The sequence below is a fragment of the Uloborus diversus genome, chromosome 4 (assembly GCF_026930045.1).
Source record: "Uloborus diversus isolate 005 chromosome 4, Udiv.v.3.1, whole genome shotgun sequence".
Classification (NCBI taxonomy): domain Eukaryota; kingdom Metazoa; phylum Arthropoda; class Arachnida; order Araneae; family Uloboridae; genus Uloborus; species Uloborus diversus.
Window position 1 is genome coordinate 17,920,641 of NC_072734.1, and position 22,658 is coordinate 17,943,298.

Consider the following 22,658-nt stretch of genomic DNA (forward strand, 5'->3'; position numbering starts at 1 on the left):
TTAGATCAAAGCTGTTACTGAACACCTTAATTACAAATAAAATGCCAGAACACAAGTGTTTGTTGAAAACATGATTCACATTATTCAATAATAATTTACAATGCATTACATGATAAATTTCTCCTTCACCCCTTGTTTTTTCTGTTACCACTGCCTCTAGGATTATCTGAAAAATAATTTATTATATTAGTTTAATTAGATGCCTTAAAGAACTTTTTTTAAAAAAATATTAGAAGTGTTTTTTTTTTTTTTTGTTAAACCAACTCTGTTAGACTACGAATTTTTATAGCTGTTATTTACTGTGGATGTACATCAGAGTTGAGGAAAGTTGTATTTAGTGGTAGGTTTTTTTTTATTAAATGGTTTTCAGTTCACAATCAGAGGCATATACAGTCGACGCTCATTATAAAGACCGTCCCATTATAAAGAACCAGTGGTAGAAGTCCCAACTTTGTTCCTATAAACTCTATGTTAATTTGCTTTTTGTTATAACGACCGTTCTGTATTGTCTAATCCAATACATCGACCGAATCAGCGGACGCTATTTCTTGTGTTTTTTTCAATAAAACAAATTAGTAGCTTAAAATGACATTATTGTTTACGGACATCTGCCTGAAGTTTTCAATGTCAAATCCAACTTGAAGAGAGGTTGGGGGGGGGGGGGGGGGGGGAGATTACCATTCACCACAGCTAGCACAGAAAAATTAATGGGAGGAAATTTCCAGATTCCTAAGAAAAGGGAGTTGACAGATGTATTGGTAGTTTGGTGTTTGAATCTAGTGGTTTTAAAGATTTGAGGTTCTCGAGGGACTTTTAAATGTTTCTTTGGAAAGCAAGAGAAACACAATTTATCACCTATATCTGAAACAGAAAATAATGTTTTGTAAAAATCACGTCTGCTAAAAAGGCAGACCTCTGTTTCTGGTTTTATCTTCAGAAATTGTTGTAGTAGTAGTAGCAGATTTGAAAGTGTGTAACATTTTCCTCCCTATATTTTCTACTTTAAAACTTGTTTAATATTCTGTCATAATATTTCGCACACGACTTTTCTAAAAATTCCTATGATAAAAAAAATTTGAGCATTTACTTGGGCATTCATGGTGAAGGTGTACATTTTTTAAATTTATACCTCTTATAACGACCACTCGTTATAAAGACCTTTTTCTCTGGGACAGAGATGGTTGTTATATCCAGCGTCGACTGTATATTCCAATTAATTTTAAGAACCAAACTTTTGGATTGGAAAAATTCGTTTTGAAAACTTTAATGCCAAATGCCATCTAGATGATGAAATATGAGTAAAAGAGCTTGGTTTTACAATTCGAGCGTATATGAACTGCTCATAGTCAAAATGTTAGCAAGTCCAAACTGATATAGCAATATTTATTGCTCATCGAATGATTTTACTTTGTTGTGGCTTGGCGTTGGCTCCTTTTAATCACTTTGTGATTGGTAGATAATAGTCACACAACATCAATGAAAAAACATCTATGTTCAAAATTAAAACATCGATGGTATTGATACATTGACCGAAAAACATCGCAGCTACCAATAAAAGTTAAATTGAAAATTTGAATGAAGATTTAGCAGCCTATCTGGGGGGGGGGGATGACACCCAAAGTAGAATTGCAACTTTTTGAAAAATATGAAGCTAAAATGCATTTTTAAGACTACAAATTAAAAAACTTCCCCCTGGGGGAAAACCCCCGCCCCCCCCTCTTTCCACCTCTCATCATGAGTGAATACTTTTCTCCGCACACACCCCACCACTTAGCTGTAAGCCTTAGGTTTTCATGAGTGAATACTGTACTCAGAATTAGGTTCATATTGTCAATACTTAGACCTGGTAGTAACTCTTTCAAACACTAAAAAACTGAACCACATTATCTTTCCATGTGTGAGCGTTTATAATAATCGAGGGGATATCAATTTCATACACCCCGTTATTTGTTTGACCTCTCTAGAGCCTGCTCATATGCCTCCAGAGCAAGTTATATATTAAAAAAAAAAGCGTTTCTAGTTTTTATTTGACTTTGTACATTAGTCCACACTTATTTAGTTATAACACAAATGTAGTTGTTTCTGAAAATTGTATGAATTTCATGTTTACATAGAATATTAAAACTTTTCTCTTTTTGCGTTTGTAGGAGGGGGGGGGGGGTGACACTATAAATTACCACCCCGTATGTCACCTACCTTAGGTATGCCACTGGATTTATCCAGTATACAGCTTTCTACAGCTACTATACCTGTGGCAGATCCAGAGACTTGAATTAGGGGGGGGGGGATTCTATTAGTTTTCATACATGATCAAACCTTTTATGGAGGGAGTGAAGTATTTCATTTATGAAACCAAGACCCCCAAGTCACGTGACAGGGTTTAAAGCAAATCATTGGAAGAAATCGGGGTTTCTTTTGCTTGTTTCACGCAAAACGTGCCAACAATTCGTCGTTGTTGAGTCACGTGACTTGGGGTCTTTGGGTCAGCTTTTGCTAAGCCAATGATTTGACTAGCTTCTTCCATTTCAATTCCTGCTTCAAGGATCAAACCTGTTGGATGCATAGAAGCTATTTCATTGTGAATTTTAATTGAAATTTAAATAAAAGAGGGAGATAATTTTCACCATCTCCTGCGTTTTTGAAACATTTTTTTTCCAACCTATAATGGAATGAAAAAAAAATATTCCGAGGTACTGTCGAACCCGACTTACGCGAGGAATGCGTTCCAAGACTCCTCGCGTAAGTCGAAATTTCCCGTTGTGGAAAAGTGTTATGAATATGATTTTTTTATTAACATACCGAATCATTTTAGACATTTAAACACCTTTTAAACTGTTTTTGACAATTTTTTAACTGCATATTACCGTTTCTAACGTAAAGAGCTGAATTTTTACCATATGTTGGAAAAAGTTCCATTATTCACATAAAATACTGTTACGATGCACAAAATCAATGATTAATGGGAAAGAGAGACCAGGGGTACCCATCCCCCCAAGCTCAATGGCGCAAAATTCCCCCCAAAAAGTTTCCCAACTCTCTTGCTTTTAAATTAGGTTAAACTTAACACAACACTATTTAGAGTCACCAATTTTCAGTTAAATTTACATCATTTAATGAATCCATCAGAAAAATACAACAAAATAAAGTTGCTTAAGATAAAAAAAAAGTTACTCCAGAATCGAAAACGAACTGCTTACATTTACGGCAGCAATTAAGTACAAGCAATAGATTTTATGATAAATTTACGATCTTGTGAATAATCGCTGCTAATTCAGGGTGTGGCGAAAGGTATGCCCTCATTTTGGAGAGCAATATATAAAATACTATTAAATATAGAGGAGTGGAATTTTTTTTCTACCTTTGGTATTTCAAACTTTTTTTTACATTAACGTTTAAAAACAATACCTGCAAGATAGCGGTCTCCAGTAGCAATGCACTGATGTATTGTCCGTTTTTCACAAGAAGGCACTTGACTCCTCCCTCGTCACGTGTTATCCAATGATTCTATTTGCTGTTTTCGGCAGAAGGTATATTTTGATCATAGCATTTTGTTGTGAAAGCAGGTGTTTTCAAAATGTAGGGATAAAATGACAATAGACAAGTGAAGCAAGTGATGTAAAAGGCACTAAGACTTTTTTGTACATTAAAATGCACGCCCAAGTTAAGGCTGTCTGGTTTTCCTTGTATCAAAACACAGCCAGAAGCTTCCAAAATTGGCTATATCAGTGCATTGCTACTGGAGGCCGCCGTCTTAGATATCAGTTTTAAACGTTAATATGAAAAACTGTTTGAAGGACCAAAGGTAATAAAAAAAATTCCAGTCCTCTACATTTAATAGTATTTTATTTATTGCTCTCCAAAATGAGAGCATACCTTTCGCCACACCCTATACTAAATTAAGTTTAATTCGTTTACTCGGAACTTCAAATTTGAATGTTAAGCTACCAGATTTAATCTATTTACTGCATGTGCCGGCAAAATTTGTAATTTATAAATAAATCCCAGTTAACATAATAATAATACCTACTAAATTTTTCAGGGCCGTTGCGAGATAAAAAAAAACTAAGAGGGAAGAGTGTGGGTGTTAGCAAGCACCTCATCATACCTTTTTTCTTCAAAATATTTTAAAATACGCAAAGAGAGAGATAATTCAGCTTTTGATTTGCGTGGGAATCATGACTCAATCTGAGCAATACGACCACTATCGTAAGTAGAATATTGCTTTAGAAATAAGGGTTCCTGGAGTTTCTCCTCAGGAATTTTCTTGAATTTTTAGTTTAAGACAATCTATGGTAATGTTAGGGAGGAGAGGAGCTTGGTGGCCCTCCAGTGGAAATTTTTTTGAAATTGAAACTCTAAAAACATAATTGCAGATTGCTTTGATTATGTCAGGAAAAGGGTGGCTCAGTGGCTCTTCTCTTGATCTTTTTCAAAATTGTAGTTTTAAAAATACAGTTTTAAACAAACGTTAGTAATGCTGGAGAGAGTAAAGGTTTTCGTGTCCCTCCAGCGGCAATTTTTCGGAATTGAAACTCCGATAACGCAGTTTTAGACAAGGTTTGGTAACGTTAGAGGGGGGGGGGGGGAGAATTCGAGGATTCTCCCCTGAAATTTTTTTGAAATTATATATACTATATTTGGTAATGTTCGGCACAGGAAAAGCTTGGTGACCTTTCCACTGCAATGGGGTGGTTTCCTTCAGTCAAAAGTACTACTTTTAGTCATTAAAATAGATAGAATGAGCAAAAAAAATTACATGGAGCCCAGAAAATACTTTCATTTTCCCAACAGTTTTTTTTTAAATTAATTTTTTAAAATGTCCGATTTTTCAAACAAGGCGTGGTCTTTATGACGTCACAAATGATGCAATTTGGCGCATCTTTCTACAACGTTTCCATGTTATGATAATCAAGCAGCGAATTAAAATTTCCTCTACGCTTGCTATCAACCATATCGTTGCCAATACACGTGAGTTTGAAAAAAAAAGAACAATTTGACAGCTGAGAGTTTAGGGTTAGTGAAAATGAAGTGTTATGCTACCATACAGCCAGTGAAACAATTCAATTACTGCATAAGGCATTTCCTGGTCGCTTACTCTCTCGTTTTGTTGATCAGAATTGACACCTTAGAATGTGTGATTTAACATCATTAGATTTCTTCTTATGGAGTTATTTAAAGTCAAAGATGTATGTCAACAAGCCCACAACCATCTGTTCATTACCCTATTGCGATATCGAGTGCCAATAGCAACAACTGCTTGACCAGCCTCAACTTTCATTATTTTTGAAATAATTGTTCAATAATGAAAATGCGTTATTGCGTAATGCATAACGCTCCATTTTTAATAACCCTAAACTATCAGCTGTCAAATTGTACTTTTTTCAGGGTTGCCAACAATTTAATGCAAAAATGCGACAAATTCATTTCTTGCGTTAATTTTGGGACATCCTTTATAAAATTTGCGAAATTACCAAGAGCTTCATTTTTGCAAAATAAGTACTTTTACAGTATTTAAAGCATTTAAAATATTTCAAATTGGAGTGAAAAAGATGGGTGTAAAATATGTTCAAGAGCAAATCTCACCTTCTTTCCAGTCATCCCAGTTTCTAGCTTTTTGTAGCGCTTCTGGATCATCTTTTTCCAGAAGTTCTTCCTTGTGAATTTCTTCTACCTCTTTTTCATCAGCTTCTCCCTTTAGGGCTCGATCTTGTAAAGAGGCGCTGTAACCAGATAAAGAAAAGTTAATCCTATTTGAAAAGTTTGGTTTAATTTAACAGGAAGTTATTTATGCATTGCTACTACTGGTATGATTGTTCTAGAATCCCCATACCCACTTATAAGATTACTTTGAGAAAAAATTGTTAACAATAACAATAATCTTCTTTTTTTCTTTTCCAAGGAACAGTTCACTTTCATAGGATTTCTTTAAGTGGGTGAGCTCAGGACATGGCATTTTTTTCTCAATTCTAAAAGCAGCACAACTCCTCCCCTTTTCCTGCATTTCTTAAAGAAAAGGGTGAATTGGACATATAGACGTGAATTTAGACTGATGCCTTCAAAACATATGTGATTAGAAAGCAAGCCCCCCGCCCCATTCAATAGTATTAGATGAACATTTCCAAATGCAATTAAAACACAGTCTTAACAACAGCTAAACCATCAAACAAACTAGCAGAAGACAGTTGCCATAAATAAAACTTAAAAATTATCTCTAGCTCTTGTTTAAGTAGCACATATCTGTACATGGGAGATAAAGGGAGTATGTTTATTACCTTTTTTTAAAGTGAAAACTTAATTGTATAATGTAATTTTAAAACTGCTACTGTAAAATGCCCAGAGTCCAATGATTATACTAAACAAATTTTCTCTTAAAACCCGTTAAATAAAAAACCAGTATTAAAAAAAAAAAAAACATATTTCCTTGAAAGTTATGTTTTTGTGACTATGTCCTTTACTTCCCAGAAAGATATTATATATCAGTTGTTATGTATAATTTTACATTACGTATTGTAGTGAGTTTAATTAAATAAAATTCTAATAACATATAATTTTTTTAAATACTGTTTCAGAGGTGCCCCAAACTTACATTTTTGGGAGGAAAGAGTTCTCAAATTGCCGATTAGAACTCCAAATTTTGCCAGATAATAAAATACAGGTATTTGCATACTCATACCAAATGAAACGGGACACATGGGCATTTTAAAAATTGCAACATTGCCACCATGTCTCGAAATTTGCTGAATTCTCAGACAAAATTTTCCAAATAAGGAAATTTTTGGGCGGTTACGGTGACCACCCATTAGGGCGCCCTTGAATTGTTTATGTAAATTTTTAAGTACCTTTTAGGTCACTACATTAATTCTAGATTTTATTATTTAAAAATGTTTACACAATCTGCACTTTTTATTCTATACTTTCAGAATTCTTACCTAGTGGCAGACTTTTGGTCTTCAACATACTTTTCAAATCTTTGTCGATAAAAATCGTCAATAGTCATTACAGGAAGGCTAGGGTAACCCATGCCAAATACCCTCTTTTGAATTTCGTCTTTTGTAATTATAAAAGGTTTTAAAGGCTGAAATAAAAAAATAAAAAAAAGTTTGATTTAAAACCAATGAAATATTTACATGGACGTCACTTAAAACCATAATAAGATTATTAGAAGTAGGAGAAAGTAACAACAATAATTTTTATTGAAATAAAATTCATCAATTCGCAGTAGATGGGGAAAATATTGACTTTTGAAATACCATAAAAACGTTATGGTAGAGTTACAAACAAATGGAAAATGTTTAATATTTTAGAAAAAGTCCCACAAAAAATGCACACAAAAATACTCGCAAATTATATTCTTCAAACATCCTAGTGAACTTCAGATGACTCAAATGAACCTGACCCATTTATTTTGAAGATTGAAATATGGTACCATTTAAAGAAGGTTATTTTGCTTAAAGCTGCAATGGAGTATGAAAATCATTTTTTTTTTAACTTTGAAAATTTAGTTCTGAAATTTTTATGAGTTATAGACCTTTATGAGGGGAAATGATATGTAAAATTTTGTTGAAAAATGCTGAATAAACTTTAAAATGCAGAGGAAATTGTATTTTTTATTCGTAAATATTTGAACCACAAAAATCACTCCATGAGCAAATTTTTTTCTTTAAATCTTACTTTTCTCCATTTTTCTAGATGTATACTTCATATTTAAAGAAAACTTGGGGAGCAAAATTTCATCAACCACAATATTTGTTCAAAAGGTGTTAAAGATTTTTCTGAAAAAAGTCGATAAAATTAGGATTTGAACCTGATTTAAAAAAAATAAATGATGGTATTGAAAATTTGCTCCCTATTTTTTTAAATTTGAATTTCGTTATCAATTTGAAAAAAACTCAAAGTATTTAAACAAATCCTGATCTGCAGGGAGCATTTGAAAGATACACATGAATTGAAATTTTACGATTACGAGACATTTGCATTTATCTTTTGATTTTTTGCATCATCAACTTTTCTGGTAAGCAGGTTATTATACTCGTATAAATTGAGTCAAGTTAAATTCTTAAAGGATTTAATAATTTATTATTTTTATGAATGACATCAATGAAAATATTTCTGGAAGCATAAATTGTTTTGCTGATGATGTAAAAGTTATGGGGATTGTCGAAAATGAAGAACAAGTAAAACAGCTTCAAGAGGATTTAGATCATATTACTAAAAGGGCAGATAAATGGTGTATGGCAGTTAATGTAGGGAAATGTCAACAGCGTATTACTGGGCCGTAGACACTGGTCGAGAATCTGAACCAAGATAAATCTTGGGATATTAATTTCCGTTTTTTGCGAAAATTTACTTATTAGATATAGCGTCACTCAGAAACCCTCTCATTGCCAATAAGGAACTTTAGGATTAAGATTTTTCATATTTCATAGTCCTTTCCCTTTTAACTGAAGATGAAATCTAATGAATCGGAAACTTCTTTAATGAAAATTATCAAAAGAAACTAGTATTAACTTCAAGTTCGAAGTTAAAACTGCTCTACTTTTGCTGAACTGGCATGACTAACTACTGAACTGAGGCACTTGAGGGACGAAAACCTACCTAATTGGAAAATACATTGAAAGTGGCGAACAATTTGAGACTAAAACTGTCCAGTTTCAATCCAAATATCAATTCCCTCGTATAGGAAAAACAACGCCAAAAATCCCATGGAGCTTTAATTTTGACGACTTATTTTTGAGTTTCCTTACAGTTATGCCAGCTAAGTGAATGCAATAAAGTTATTTTTTCCTTAAAAAATATTTTGAAAATTGTTCTTGTTCAGTATATTTATATCCGACAACATTCAGTATATTTATATCTGCAACATAAGGGGAGAAGTGGATTAACATCTCCAGAACTCTTGCTTTTAACGCACTTTCAGTCCTAATACTATACATTATTTACACTTAAGGACTGTTATGAACAGGTGCCTCCTCCCCCCCCCCCAGAAGGTACATTTTGGCTGCGCAAGTAATGTATAGTAGTTAGTGGGCCTCAATCGTGTTTTCTACAAAACTGGTGAGATGCACAATAAAAAAGGTTGGGAACCGCTGGTTTACAGGGTTCAGTCATTAATCAGGCAGAAAATGTTATGGATCTGGGTATCCTAATAAATCAGGACTTCAAGTTTAGTCAACAGTGCAGTATTGCAAGTAACAAAGCCAACAGAATACTTGGGTTTATCAATAGATCTGTTTCAAACAAATCTAAGAAGGTTTTTCTGCCTTTATATAGGAGTTTAGTAAGAGTACGCTGTTCAGTTTTGGTCGCCTTATCTCAAGAAAGATATTTCTGTATTGGAAAGGGTTCAAAGAAGGGTAACTAGATTAGTAAGAGGACTCTCAGATTTAGATTATGATACCAGACTTAATAGGCTTTATATGTATAGCCTGGAGCAAAGGAGAGTCAGAGGGGACATGATTCAGTTATTTAAATTTATCAAAATAAAAGATGTTAATAGATTAAATTTTTGCACGGAAAGCAGGATGAGGGGTCATTGTTTTAAGCTATTTAAATCTCAGGCTAACTTGGAAATCAGGAAAAACAACTACTTTAGTAGGGTGGTGGGCACTTGGAACAGCTTACTGGAAGAGGCGGTAATGAGCTGGGGGGGGGGGGGGGGTAGCTTTAAGAGTGCCATTGACCTTCATTGGGGACTGGTAAATTGACTAGGACCAGCCTTGCTGGGCCCAAAGTCTGTTACTGGTTGTCACATTTGTATTTGAAATGGATTGACAAAAAAATTTCTTTGCATTACATTTTTGAAGCATTAAAAAATGATTACCAAAGCTCCGCTATTAAAATGCTTATGTTCTGCTTTTGCATAGATTGAAAAGGAAACCACAATTTTTGATTCATAAAAAGAAATCCACAAATTCAAAAATCAAGTCTGAAATTTTGTAGAATTTTTTCTGGAAAAGCCAGGGAATTGAATTTTGGAAAGTGAGCGAGAACCCTGAATTAAGTGACTATTTTGATCTTACCTTAGTTTCTGGCTTTTTTTTCTTTTCTACTAAGTTTTCTGTACATTTTGATGATACCCTATGAACTATACTTTCTAAAATTGGTTTTTCTCCTAAAACGGTAATACCAATACATTAAAAAAATGCACAGTTATTTTAAAATGCAAGTTTGATCAGCTAAGTAGAATAATTACTTTTAGTATTATCAAGCTCTTCTATCACAGTAACTATCCATCGTTCCAAGAGCACCAAATAATATTCTCTCTGGAAAAGATTATTATGTAAAGTTTTATTAGCCATTTTAGTAGAAGTAATGCCTAAAAAAAGTACTTTTTCAATCAGAAAAAAAAAAAAAAAATGTCCTTTAAAAATTTTCAGGTATGTATCAAAACCTTTTTGCTGCCCCATAAAAAAAATAAATACATTATTCAAAATACAATACAGCTATTATTTCATCGATAACATTATCTATTATAGTGTCAAGTAAATAATATGAACAATAATGGGCAAAGTTATCGATTCCTGCCGGCCATTAAAAACATTTTTAAAATATGTCACAGCAATACATTACAATGTATTTAGGAGAATAACCAACAAATAAACAACATTGTTTATCAAACTTTTCTTTGAATGATAAAATTCAAAAAAGCGGCTACTTTTGAAATGGTTACCGTGTGCCTCTGCAACTTAAAAAAAATCCTCAGTTTTTCCTTTTAACGGATGAGAAGTCATTTTAAACATTAAGAAAAAATTAATTGACAACCATCATGGAGAAATGTAAAAATAGCCATGCGTCACATAGTACTACCACTATAAACTAACAAATACGTATTACTGTAAGTATACATCAGTGGCGTGTACAGGAATTTTGCAAGGGGAGGATTCAGTATTGATAACCTCATTCTCATATCATACCCCAATACGTCGTCAAACACATCGTTGATTTTATCGATTCCCGAGAACAAAAAACAGTAAAAAATAAGCTATTAAATAAATAACTAGATTTATTCAATGAAATATGCTTAAATAAATATCCAGAAAGCAAAATAATTTACATTTTTACCTTTTTCATAATTAAAAAATGTATTCACAGAATCTCATTTTAATAAGTAGTTGCAAAACTAAAAACATGACTTTTACATTGTTTTTAGTTATAATTGCCATTCTGCTTCTTATAGGCCATTTGTTATATTAAAAGTGCACAGTATTTTTTAAAAATCTTTTAACATGAGGATTTTATTTTTTTCACTTATTAGAACTGAAATTATTGTTACCTTAGGTTGAAATCATGCCACGTTGAAAATACATAGAATCGCAATCAATCAGGAAAAAGAGCAAGACCTATAGGAGGGGTTCGGACCCCTCCCTTGTGTGCGCCAGTGGTATACATACAATTAGCTACCTATTATCTAGTTTTATGTACTGTTTTTGTAAAATACTAAGGGGCTTAGCCCCCTGTTTGCTGACACTAACCAACCTCTGAAGATTGCTTCTCAATCTTATTTGATTTTTAAAGATTTAAATCGTCTATCAGAACGAATCACATTATAAAACGTGTTACAAGTTCCGTTTTGAAAATCCACCTCTCCCTCCGGTAAAAAATGGAATATAAGTAAAGAGCTCATAATTAGAGCATAATCCCGCTCCCACTCGAAGAATTTGATAGAGATATGCATAACCGAGATATTAGAAAAAAAAAAAAAAACACTTTGAAGAGCACCCCTTTCCTGCGTTCTAAACAAACCAACTTGCACAGCTGTAGGTGCTAAGGCATTCCTGAGCATTGCAAAACAGCAGCTCTGTACATTTGAAAAGTCACTTTCAAACTCGTGGTTTATAGTAATATATTTTGCTATTTAGCTCCGGGCTTGAATTGAGTTCAGCCTAGGACTTTTCACTAAAATGGAAATCATAATATCTATTGTTCTAATTAATAGAGAAAACTGGAACAAGCTTTATTCAGTAAATTACTGCCCATTAACCAGGGCTGAAGCAGAAATACATGAAATACATCGCCAGCTCAGTCATTTCCAGCCGAGGACTGCAGTTTCATGCTTATTAGCATTCAACCGAGATATTGATAATATGAGTGCTAATAAGCACAAAACTGCAGTCCTCGGCTGGAAATGACTGAGCTGGCGATGTATTTCATGTAGAACAAGCTTTATTTGATGCAGAAAAAAAATCTCTTTTGAATGGCACAGAATGTTAAGGGGTGTGGAATATTTTCGATAGACAATTTATATGAAATTTCAGCTTCAAAAAAGAGTAACAAAAAAAAAAAAAAAAAAAACCCAGATGCAAACCTCCAGGGCTTGAAGTAATTTTTAACAAAATTTCAAGGCTGTGGTGCTATGGGGTCTCCTAAACACAGGCTCAAAGACAGAATTTTAGTTTATTTGACATTATTCTTTTTAATACATAGGGAAAAAGTTGTTTACATTGAACATTTGGAAACTTAGATAATAAATAGTAAAGCCTTACTATGTATTCTTCAGCATCTTTTCTTTCTAAAGCAGGCTTTAGTTCCTTTTCTCTGGCTTGTAATTTCTTCTTTTCTTTATAAAGCTCAATTTTTCTCTGCCGTGTTGCTGCCAAATCTGAAACAGTTGGTACAATTGGAGTCTTTGTTCGATTCGATTCTGCATCATCTAACAGTTCTTCCTGACATTTATCAAGAAATGAGATTCTGCATATTTCATAGTTTTTGCAACGATGAAGGAAATCATGGAAATATGTCTGTGTAAAGAATGATAAAGCTTAAGCAGCAAATAATGAAACACTTATCAAAGATAAAATTAAAAAATCCCACAAAATTTCACAACCAAGAAAATTGTTGATTCATCCATATAACTAAATCTGATAAATATTCAAAATAATTTAACAGAAACTTGACAAAGCATCTGCACTTCAATAGGAATAGAAAATGTCTAGATGATAAAGATAATATAAAATCAACATTGATATGAGGTTTCTTTACAGTAAGAAGATAGGATAATTTCCATTACTTCGACACTGTAACAAACTGAGTGTATTAATGTAATTATGACTTTTAAGTTTAGTAAAAGCTGCAATAGCTAGTTGAACTTCAAATTATTGTACTGTTAATTTTTACTCGTAGATGAAGTTCTTGAAAAGAATGGGTAAGCTCCTTCTTGATTTTGTGAGAGCACTACGGAAAATAAATTTCTGTATGTATGCCACGCACATGCGTTTGTCCGATAAAAGCTGTTTCACAAATGCACACAATGTTCAACAACATGTTCTTTGGCACATTGTATGCATCCTGGATCAAAATATTTCTTAGTCATGCTGTCAGTCTACTATATTAAAATCAGAGTGTATCAATGTATGTAACTTAAACTTCTTGAGAATGCCAGAGAATTGGCGATCAAACTAGGTCTTTGTATAGATTTGTAATTTTTCAGTCATCATCTCCTGCTCGACAGTAGTTGGTTGGTTGAGGTGGCCACCACGAAGGCGGTTAGTGTTCACAATATCCGTCACCATCTGAACTTTCTAACGTCAGTCTGTATGCATAATTTCATTAATCTTTTCAATGTTTTCATAAGTTTTTGATGTTACAGATCTACTAGAACGTTTATCATCTTCAACAACTGCCTGACCTCCCAAAAATCGGTTGTACTATTAAAAAAATTTGACAACATGACATATAGTTTGCCCTAAGATAACCCTTTAAAATAATTAAAATATTCAGTTGGAGTTGTTTTTAACCCATTAATACCTAGCGTCCCTTTTTAGGGACGGTCCAAAAATTGTGTCTCAATTTCCCAAAAGTAAACATTTCAACTCAATAATTGTGTTCATTTATTACTTTAGTATTGTTTCATTTCGTTACTAGCAGACGGCAGCACATAATCGTTATAAAGTGTGTTCTGTAACAATTTTGTTATGATCTTCATGAAGAATTTCATTGTTCACAATGTCAAGAACAAAGAAGTAAGTTTTCAAAATTTTTAACAAGTAAATCAATTTGTATTTGATACATATGTTACTTTGATCAATATTTCAGTTTACCTTTTCTTGCATTTTTGTAGATTTTAAAAATTTTATGGATTTTATAGCAATTTAAGAGCGTCCCTAAAAAGGGACGCTAGGCAGTAAAGGCTGCATTGTTGAATCGTTGCTAGTTTCTTGCTTGGAATTCAAAATTGGCCTCAAAAAAAGTTATTAAATGTTTTTAGACTAAAAAATAGGCAATATGTTTTATTTTTAAAAATTAAAAAGACTAATTAATAATAAAACTACCTTTTTTAAAGATATTTCAGTAACAATTTTTTCTGCAATTTCGAAAAATACTTAGGTAAATTTGAAAAGCCACCTTTTTCAAAAATTAACTTCTTTGAAACCTGAGTTATTTTTTGACATTAATAATCTTCAGTAACTCATTGAGATTTTCTCATTGTTTTGTCTGACTTCGAAGAAGCCTTAGCACTTCTGGAACAGCTCTCTGATGATAAAGAATTCAAGGAGGCTGATATATGCATTTGTCCACCTTCACAAGTTAGTGAAATTACTGACGAATACAGTGGGCCGGATGATTCAGTTGATGTTAATCAATTATCAGGTCAACAGTTGAAATCTTCTGCTACAATGACCATTAGAAAAGTTAATCAGGGTAAGGTAGTATGTGTTGGAGATAGTCAGTCAAGTGACAGTGATGATGTTGAGCAGCATCTTCCAAGCAAACGCAGAAAAATAAAGAAAAAAAATACAGAAAGAAATTGGGTTAAGAAAGATATATCCATCAATAAGAAAAAAAAATAATGTATGGAATGTGGAAACACCAAGCTTTTTGAATGTTGAATGGACACCAGTGTCAATATTTGAAGAGTTTTTTACAGATGAAATACTGGATGAATTTGTTTTTCAGAGCACCCTCTATGCTCGACAAAAAAACAATACATACTCTTCTATAACGCGAGAGGAGCTGCGTTTATTCTTGGCTATCCTATTAACAAGTGGATATGCATGCTTGCCCCAGCGGAGACTCTACTGGAGTCCATCAACTGATGTCAACGACATAGCAATTAGTTCTGCAATGAGTAGAAATCGATTTGAGCAAATTATGCAGTATTTACATTTTGCTGACACCAAACTCAACAAAAATGACAAAGTCGGAAAGTTTTTTTTTTTTTTCAAGTATTAAATCGTCGGCAAAAAATATTTGTCGTTGAAAAAGCATGTACCCTCTGATGCCTAGCGTCCCTTTTTAGGGACAATTTTTCTGTTATTAATAAAACATTTATTTTTTGCATTAGATTTTTTAAATTATTTTTCCTGTCTATTAAACACTATTTGCAACCCGTAAACAAAAAATCTTTGAAAAAAAAATGTCAGGCATTAATGGGTTAATTTTTAAGTTTATCATGATCGCAACACTTCGACACATCAATGTCTTACTTAAGGGGCACACCAGTTTAAGAGGCTGAAGTTTTAGTGTTTTTCATGAATTTTTTTTAACAGGAAAGAAATAACCAGAATTTGTTTAAACTTTGATATTTCATTCATCTTTTGAAGTATACCTTGTAGTTTTTTCAAGTCATTTCCACCAGAAATAGTGAAGTTAGAAGCTGCTGTTCATGGGCGGTCACCATCAGAGCTTGTTGCTGGTGGGCATTACCGAAGCAACAATTTTTATTTGTAACCATTACAACTGTTCTTTCTTGTAAACATATTTCCTAAGAATATGAACCTTATTGCGATCAAAAAGTGAAAGTTGCATGTGTTTGAGGTGATCCATTACAATATCATGTTATCCTACCATTTTTTTTTTTCACATTTCTCGCATTTAAAATTTTCTTTTTCATTAATAATATCATCCAAGAGTTAGGTTTCATATAGAGTATAATTGAAAAACAAATGTTCACACAAATTTTCAGAATGATTGGTCAATAACTCTTTGAATTAGAATGCCCACCATTTGAAAGAAAAAAAAAATGTTTCATGAAGAACGCATATGAAAAAAACTGCTGTGAACGTTTTTGAATCTCTACAGTCACTTAAGTTCTCATAACATTGGAACCAATCAGGGTTTTCCACTGAAATTTTGGCAACAAATTCTTGAAAAGTTTTACTAAAATTTTAAGACATAAAAAAGTGTATTTTTTGACCTGTCTGAATTGGTTTCCCCCCTTAAACAAGGATAAAAAGCAAACTTAGATATATGTTGGGATAGAATAACATGCCAAATGCACTAGAAGCACCAAGATCATTTCATTTCCACTACTCTATATATAGCCAAATGACTAGGGCATGTAGCGTCCAGTTATTTAATTGGTACCTCCTAATTTGGTGTAATAAAAATTTTTACAAGATGTAAAACAAAAAAAGTGAAAATAAAGGATAAAAAATACATACTGTTACAAATTCTGTAAATAGTAATTATTGCAGGAACGTAACCTGTAAATAGTTTCCCGTAATGAATATACAACCCCTTTTTCATTCGGCTAAAGTACACGACCCCTATTTTCTTTCTTTTCATTGATAACGGTCTACTACTTTACAGAAGCGTGTGGAATATTTGAGAAATTTCTTTTCGGTGTATTTAAGCCGTTAGCGATGGATAAACAGTTAGTTTCGATTGATATTTCGAACTGAGAAGATTTTTGCTCTGTTTATAGCGAGGCATTTCGCTGTGTTGTTTTCGTATTTGGAAGTAAATACGTGTGTAAACGTTGAGTTTACGGTGTTGTGTGATAATTGCTTAATTGCTGATGAATAATTTGGCAGTTGTTGAAGATCTTTCCTGTACATAGTGTAAATAAATTTCCTGTGTTTTTATCAAGAACTGTGTCTTCATTTCAAGAAAGTGGAAGTCGCACCGAATCCCTTACAATTTGGCGCCCAATGTGGGGCTTCTTCTGGACTTTCTTGGAGTAAGTGTGACTTTGGACATTTTTTCATAAAGACTTTGAATTTATAGACTTTGTTTTTATGGTGATTACTCGCGCAATGGATGAACAATTAAAACAACTTCTTGACGCAATCACCTCTGTGAAAAGTGATTTGACTGCAAGTTCTACTGCAAATCAAGAACAATTAAAAAATGAATTAACGACTAACCAAGAACTGTTAAATAGTGATTTAACTGCTAAAATTACTACAAGTCACGATGAAATGAAAAGTGACCTAACGTCGATGAAAACCATGATGGAGAATCAACTAACCGCCATGGGAGATCAAGTCGATGCTCTGGAAGAAAAATTTGATACTGTGGAAGAGCGCATCGCCAATATGGAAAATAAGTTGGAAGAAGAAGACAAGAAATTGACTTTATTTAAGGAAGAAATAATTAAGGACGTGGAAAGGAGATTGCCGACCGCGAAAAACAGCTCTGTACAGTTTTGCGCTCCCACATCTGTTGCTCGACCGTCCATTAAACTGGCCACATTTGATGGGAAAAGTTCGTGGCAGGTGTACAAGACCCAATTTATGATAGTGGCGGAAGCGAACGGATGGGACTCTGCTACCAAGGCCTGCCATCTTGCAGCATCCCTGAGAGGTGACGCAGCGGACATTCTCCAGACCCTTCCGGACAGCCAGCGCCTGGATTTCGCCGCCCTCACAGCTACGTTGGAGCTTCGCTTCGGTGAGAAGTGCCAGAAAGATTTCAGCCGACTCCAGTTGAAGTCCCGTTTCCAGAAAACTGGGGAAACCCTGCAAGAGCTTGCGGCGGACATCGAGAGACTGTCTCATCTTGCTTTTTACGACTGCCCTGCGGATGTTCGAGACAACCTGGCACTCAACTACTACATCGACGGGGTTCGAGATCCGGAAATCCAGAAAGCTCTACGGATGGCGGATGTCAAAGACCTGAATTCTGCTGTTGTGTATGCGATGAGATACGAGGTCGCCCAAGAAGCAACCCGTGTGGATCGCCATCTAATCCGGACTCAGGAAGCTGATGAGTCTGATTCCAGATCGTCCCACCTCGCTGAACTTGAGAGACAACTCGGTGATTTGACAAGACATTTGAGCAGCATAACAGCCCAAAAGAAACAAGAGCAGAAGTGCTGGAAATGCGGTAGTGAAGGACACCTGCGAAGGAGTTGTCCGGCTCGCCAAGCTACGCGAGGGAAGGAAATCACCACCACTAAAGCTCTGCAGATTTCCTCTTCTAGTAGTGGCAGTGATGGACGCACATGTAACATTTACGCACATGTAAATGGGAACCCCTGCAGACTGATTGTTGACACTGGAGCCAATGTGACAATCATTAGGACAGATGTGGCTCGTGAATTTGGATTGAAACTGCTGTGGACATCGCCACGCGTAAGTCTCCAGACTGTGACAGGTGACAAAATTGAGATTGACGGTAAAGTGGACTTGGAAATAGTGTTTGGGAATGCCACCTACCATCATACGGCATTCGTCGCTAATATCACGGACCCCTTCATTCTCGGATTGGACTTTTTGAAGAAATATGACTTCACTCTCGACTTCAAGACTAATGAGCTGCACTCGATGAGAGAAGACATAGCCGTTTTCCCTGCAGAAAGTGATGTAAAATCCGCTCATCAAATAATAGCTCAAACAGATTTATCGATTCCCTCAAGGTCAGAATCATTAATACCTGGCTCCCTTGAAGAAAGCAATAGTTTTCGATTTGGACTCATTGAATACCCTAACCTAAGCAATAACCTAAAAGGAGTGCTGGTAGCATCTACGCTTGTAGACCTTTCTAAGGATGTAATTCCTGTGAGAGTCGCCAACATGAGTGAATGGCCAAGGAATATCCGGAAAGGTGAAGTGTTAGCAACTTGTACTCCAGTAGACTGCATCATTAGAAGAATCAATTCCCCCGAGACTGTGTCTTCTGAGTCCTTGACATCGAAGTTAATTGGGAGTGCACCATTAACGAAAGACCAAAGAACTGCTGCGGAACAATTGGTGGATGACTTCAAGCATCTGTTTTCATCTACATCGGAGGATGTTGGCCGTACGAATTTAACGCAGCATAGGATTTACACTGGAGAACACCCCTCTATTAAACAGCATCCAAGACGACTACCGTTCGCCAAGAAGGAAGAGGTTGAGACCCTCCTGAAAGAGATGAAGGAGAATGATGTAATCGAACCGTCATCCAGTCCCTGGGCTTCTCCCATCGTCTTAGTCCGAAAGAAAGATGGCTCCACCAGATTTTGTGTCGATTACCAACGGCTGAATGAAATCACCAAGAAAGACAGTTACCCTCTTCCACGGATAGACGACACCTTGGACACTCTTTCCGGACACAAGTGGTTTTCGACCCTGGACTTGAAGAGCGGCTACTGGCAGGTTGAAATACACCCTGACGACCGAGAGAAGACAGCGTTTACAACTGGACAAGGCTTGTGGCAGTTTAAAGTGATGCCTTTCGGCCTCTGCAATGCACCAGCTACGTTCGAGCGTCTTATGGAGACAGTGTTAAGAGGACTCTCTTACGAATCCTGTCTGGTCTACTTAGACGATATCATCATCGTGGGACGCAGCTTTGAAGAACATCTGGCAAATCTTAGGAAGGTGCTGCAAAGGCTTAAGGAAGCCAATCTGAAGTTAAGTCCGTCCAAATGTAATTTGTTCCGCCGGGAAGTGAACTATCTTGGTCACATCATCTCTTCTGAGGGTGTGCAAACCGATCCAGAGAAGGTATCTGCGGTCAAGAGTTGGAGTCGTCCCGAAAACATCCATCAGCTGTGAAGTTTCCTGGGGCTCTGCACGTACTATAGGAAGTTTGTGAAGGGTTTTTCCAACATTGCACGACCTTTGCATAAGCTGACGGAGATCAAGCAAAAGTTTGAATGATCCAAAGAATGCGAAGATGCATTTCTACGACTGAAGGAGGCTTTAACATCAACGCCTATCCTCAGCCTGAAAAACCCTTCATCCTGGACACTGATGCGAGCAATGGGGGCATCGGAGCTGTTTTATCCCAAGAAATTGACGGAAATGAACATGTCATCGCTTACTGGAGCAAATGCTTATCAAAGTCGGAGCGAAATTACTGCGTCACCAGAAAGGAGTTACTGGCCATAGTGAAAGCTGTAGAACACTTCCATCATTACCTCTACGGCCGAAAATTTCTGCTTCGGACAGATCATGCCTCATTAACTTGGCTTTTGAACTTCAAAAATCCGGAAGGCCAGATAGCCAGATGGATACAGCGGCTCCAGGAATATGACATGGAGATCAAGCATCGAAAAGGGTTATCTCACGGTAATGCTGACGCTTTATCAAGGAGACCCTGTCCTGAGAACTGCCACTATTGTTCCCGAATCGAGAAACAGTATGGAACGACTAGCCCTACCGCCTATCAGGTGACAGTGACTCCAATATCATCAGAACCTGATCCATGGAGTGACGACCAAGTTCGAAAAGATCAACTTGAAGACCCCGACATAAAACCAATTTTGGAGTTCATGGAAAGTGACAGTCGGCGACCTAGCTGGCAGGACGTTTCCATCTTTAGTCCTGTAACAAAAAGATACTGGGCTCTATGGAACTCGCTCCATTTACGGAATGGCGTGCTACACCGAAAATGGGAATCTGACGACGGCAAAACATCTAGGTGGCAGTTACTACTTCCCCGATCAAGGATTTCAGATGTTCTGAAAGAAATACATAGTAGTGCTACTGGAGGACATTTTGGTGTCTTGAAAACCCTCAATAAAGTTCGGGAGCGCTTCTTCTGGAGCAAGGCGAAGGATGACGTGGAGAAGTGGTGCCATTCTTGTGACGCCTGTGCTGCTCGTAAAGGACCGAAGAAGAGAAGCAGAGGGAAGTTACATCTGTACAACGTTGGAGCTCCTTTCGAACGAATTGGGATCGACATCCTGGGTCCTCTACCAAGAACTGCTGATGGGAACAAATACATTCTTGTTTCCATCGACTACTTCACCAAATGGCCGGAAGCATATCCCATTCCAGATCAAGAGGCTACCACCGCAGCAGAGATTCTAGTCCAACATTGGATCTCGAGATACGGAACACCTTTGCAGATTCATTCCGATCAAGGGAGGAATTTCATCTCTGCTGTGTTTAAGGGCCTATGTCAAATTCTCGGAATTGAGAAAACTAGGACAACACCACTACACCCACAATCGGACGGCATGGTGGAGAGATTTAACCGCACAATCCTGAACAATCTCTCGCTTATGGTATCCAGAAATCAACAGGATTGGGACAAGAAGCTACCTTTGTTCCTGCTGGCCTACCGAAGTGCTGTCCACGAGACTACCGGATTTGCCCCATCTCAGATGCTCTTCGGACGAGAGCTTCGGCTACCTTGTGATCTCGTCTTCGGTCGTCCTCCGGATGCGCCTTCATCGCCTGAGGAGTACATCCAGGATCTCCAGGCCCGGTTGGAAGACGTTCATAACTTCGCATGAGAGCGAATCAACATTGCGGCGGAGAAGATGAAGACCAGATACGACACAAGGTCTACTGGACATGAATTCAACGAAGGCGACAAGGTTTGGTTATGGAATCCCATCCGACGGAAAGGTCTTTCACCCAAATTGCAGTCGCATTGGGATGGACCCTACAAAGTCGTTAACCGACTGAATGACGTCGTAGTGAGGATCCAAAAATCACCTAATGCAAAACCTAGGGTTGTACATTATGATCGGTTAGCCCCATACTATGGCCATAGTTCATGAGTATTATGTAAACAACCATGGTTGATAACATAAAAGTTGTAGATAATTTTTTTGCTTTTAATGTTTAGTAATATTTCTTGTTATTATTGTGTTTCCTATGTATCTGTTAGTTATTAATTAATGTGAATATTTGTAAACTTTTGATAGAAGTTCGACACCCTTTCTGGGGATTGTACTGCCCGGGACGTGCAGTCCTTAGGAAGGGGGCAATGTTACAAATTCTGTAAATAGTAATTATTGTAGGAACGTAACCTGTAAATAGTTTCCCGTAATGAATATACAACCCCTTTTTCATTCGGCTAAAGTATACGACCCCTATTTTCTTTCTTTTCATTGATAACGGTCTACTACTTTACAGAAGCGTGTGGAATATTTGAGAAATTTCTTTTCGGTGTATTTAAGCCGTTAGCAATGGATAAACAGTTAGTTTCGATTGATATTTCGAACTGAGAAGATTTTTGCTCTGTTTATAGCGAGGCATTTCGCTGTGTTGTTTTCGTATTTGGAAGTAAATACGTGTGTAAACGTTGAGTTTACGGTGTTGTGTGATAATTGCTTAATTGCTGATGAATAATTTGGCAGTTGTTGAAGATCTTTCCTGTACATAGTGTAAATAAATTTCCTGTGTTTTTATCAAGAACTGTGTCTTCATTTCAAGAAAGTGGAAGTCGCACCGAATCCGTTACAATACCAATACTTAGATTAAAATAGTTACCTCAGCTATTTTAATGTTCTCCAAATTTTTTGCCATTTCTTTATTTTGTATTTTTAATTTTAGTGAGCCTAATAAAGCAGGAAGCAGAAGATACCTGGAAAATAATAATGACAATAACAATTACTGTTATGTATTCAAGTTAAACCTTCACAATATTTTTTTATATTAATGATATAATATGCACATTTCTAAATATTTACATAAAAATGAATAAAAAGTGGTCTTTTTTGATTTTATATGCATTGCACACATAGAATTCAATCAACAATCGTTTATTTTTAACAT

The 22,658-nt window shown here is 35.8% G+C and overlaps 1 protein-coding gene across 1 annotated transcript in view; it reads right to left on the bottom strand.

Annotated features, from left to right (window-relative positions):
- Positions 1–63: 63 nt before the first annotated feature.
- Positions 64–22,658, bottom strand: part of LOC129221147 (immunoglobulin-binding protein 1-like) — a 28,309-nt gene continuing 5,714 nt past the window's right edge. Inside the window, exons 3-9 of the mRNA XM_054855592.1 lie at positions 22,374–22,467; positions 12,483–12,737; positions 10,193–10,262; positions 10,020–10,111; positions 6,930–7,075; positions 5,584–5,720; positions 64–166 (exon numbers count right to left, since the gene is read on the bottom strand). Of these exons, the coding sequence (XP_054711567.1) occupies positions 126–166; positions 5,584–5,720; positions 6,930–7,075; positions 10,020–10,111; positions 10,193–10,262; positions 12,483–12,737; positions 22,374–22,467 (835 nt within the window). The 3' untranslated portion in view covers positions 64–125. The remainder of the gene's footprint in view (positions 167–5,583; positions 5,721–6,929; positions 7,076–10,019; positions 10,112–10,192; positions 10,263–12,482; positions 12,738–22,373; positions 22,468–22,658) is intronic.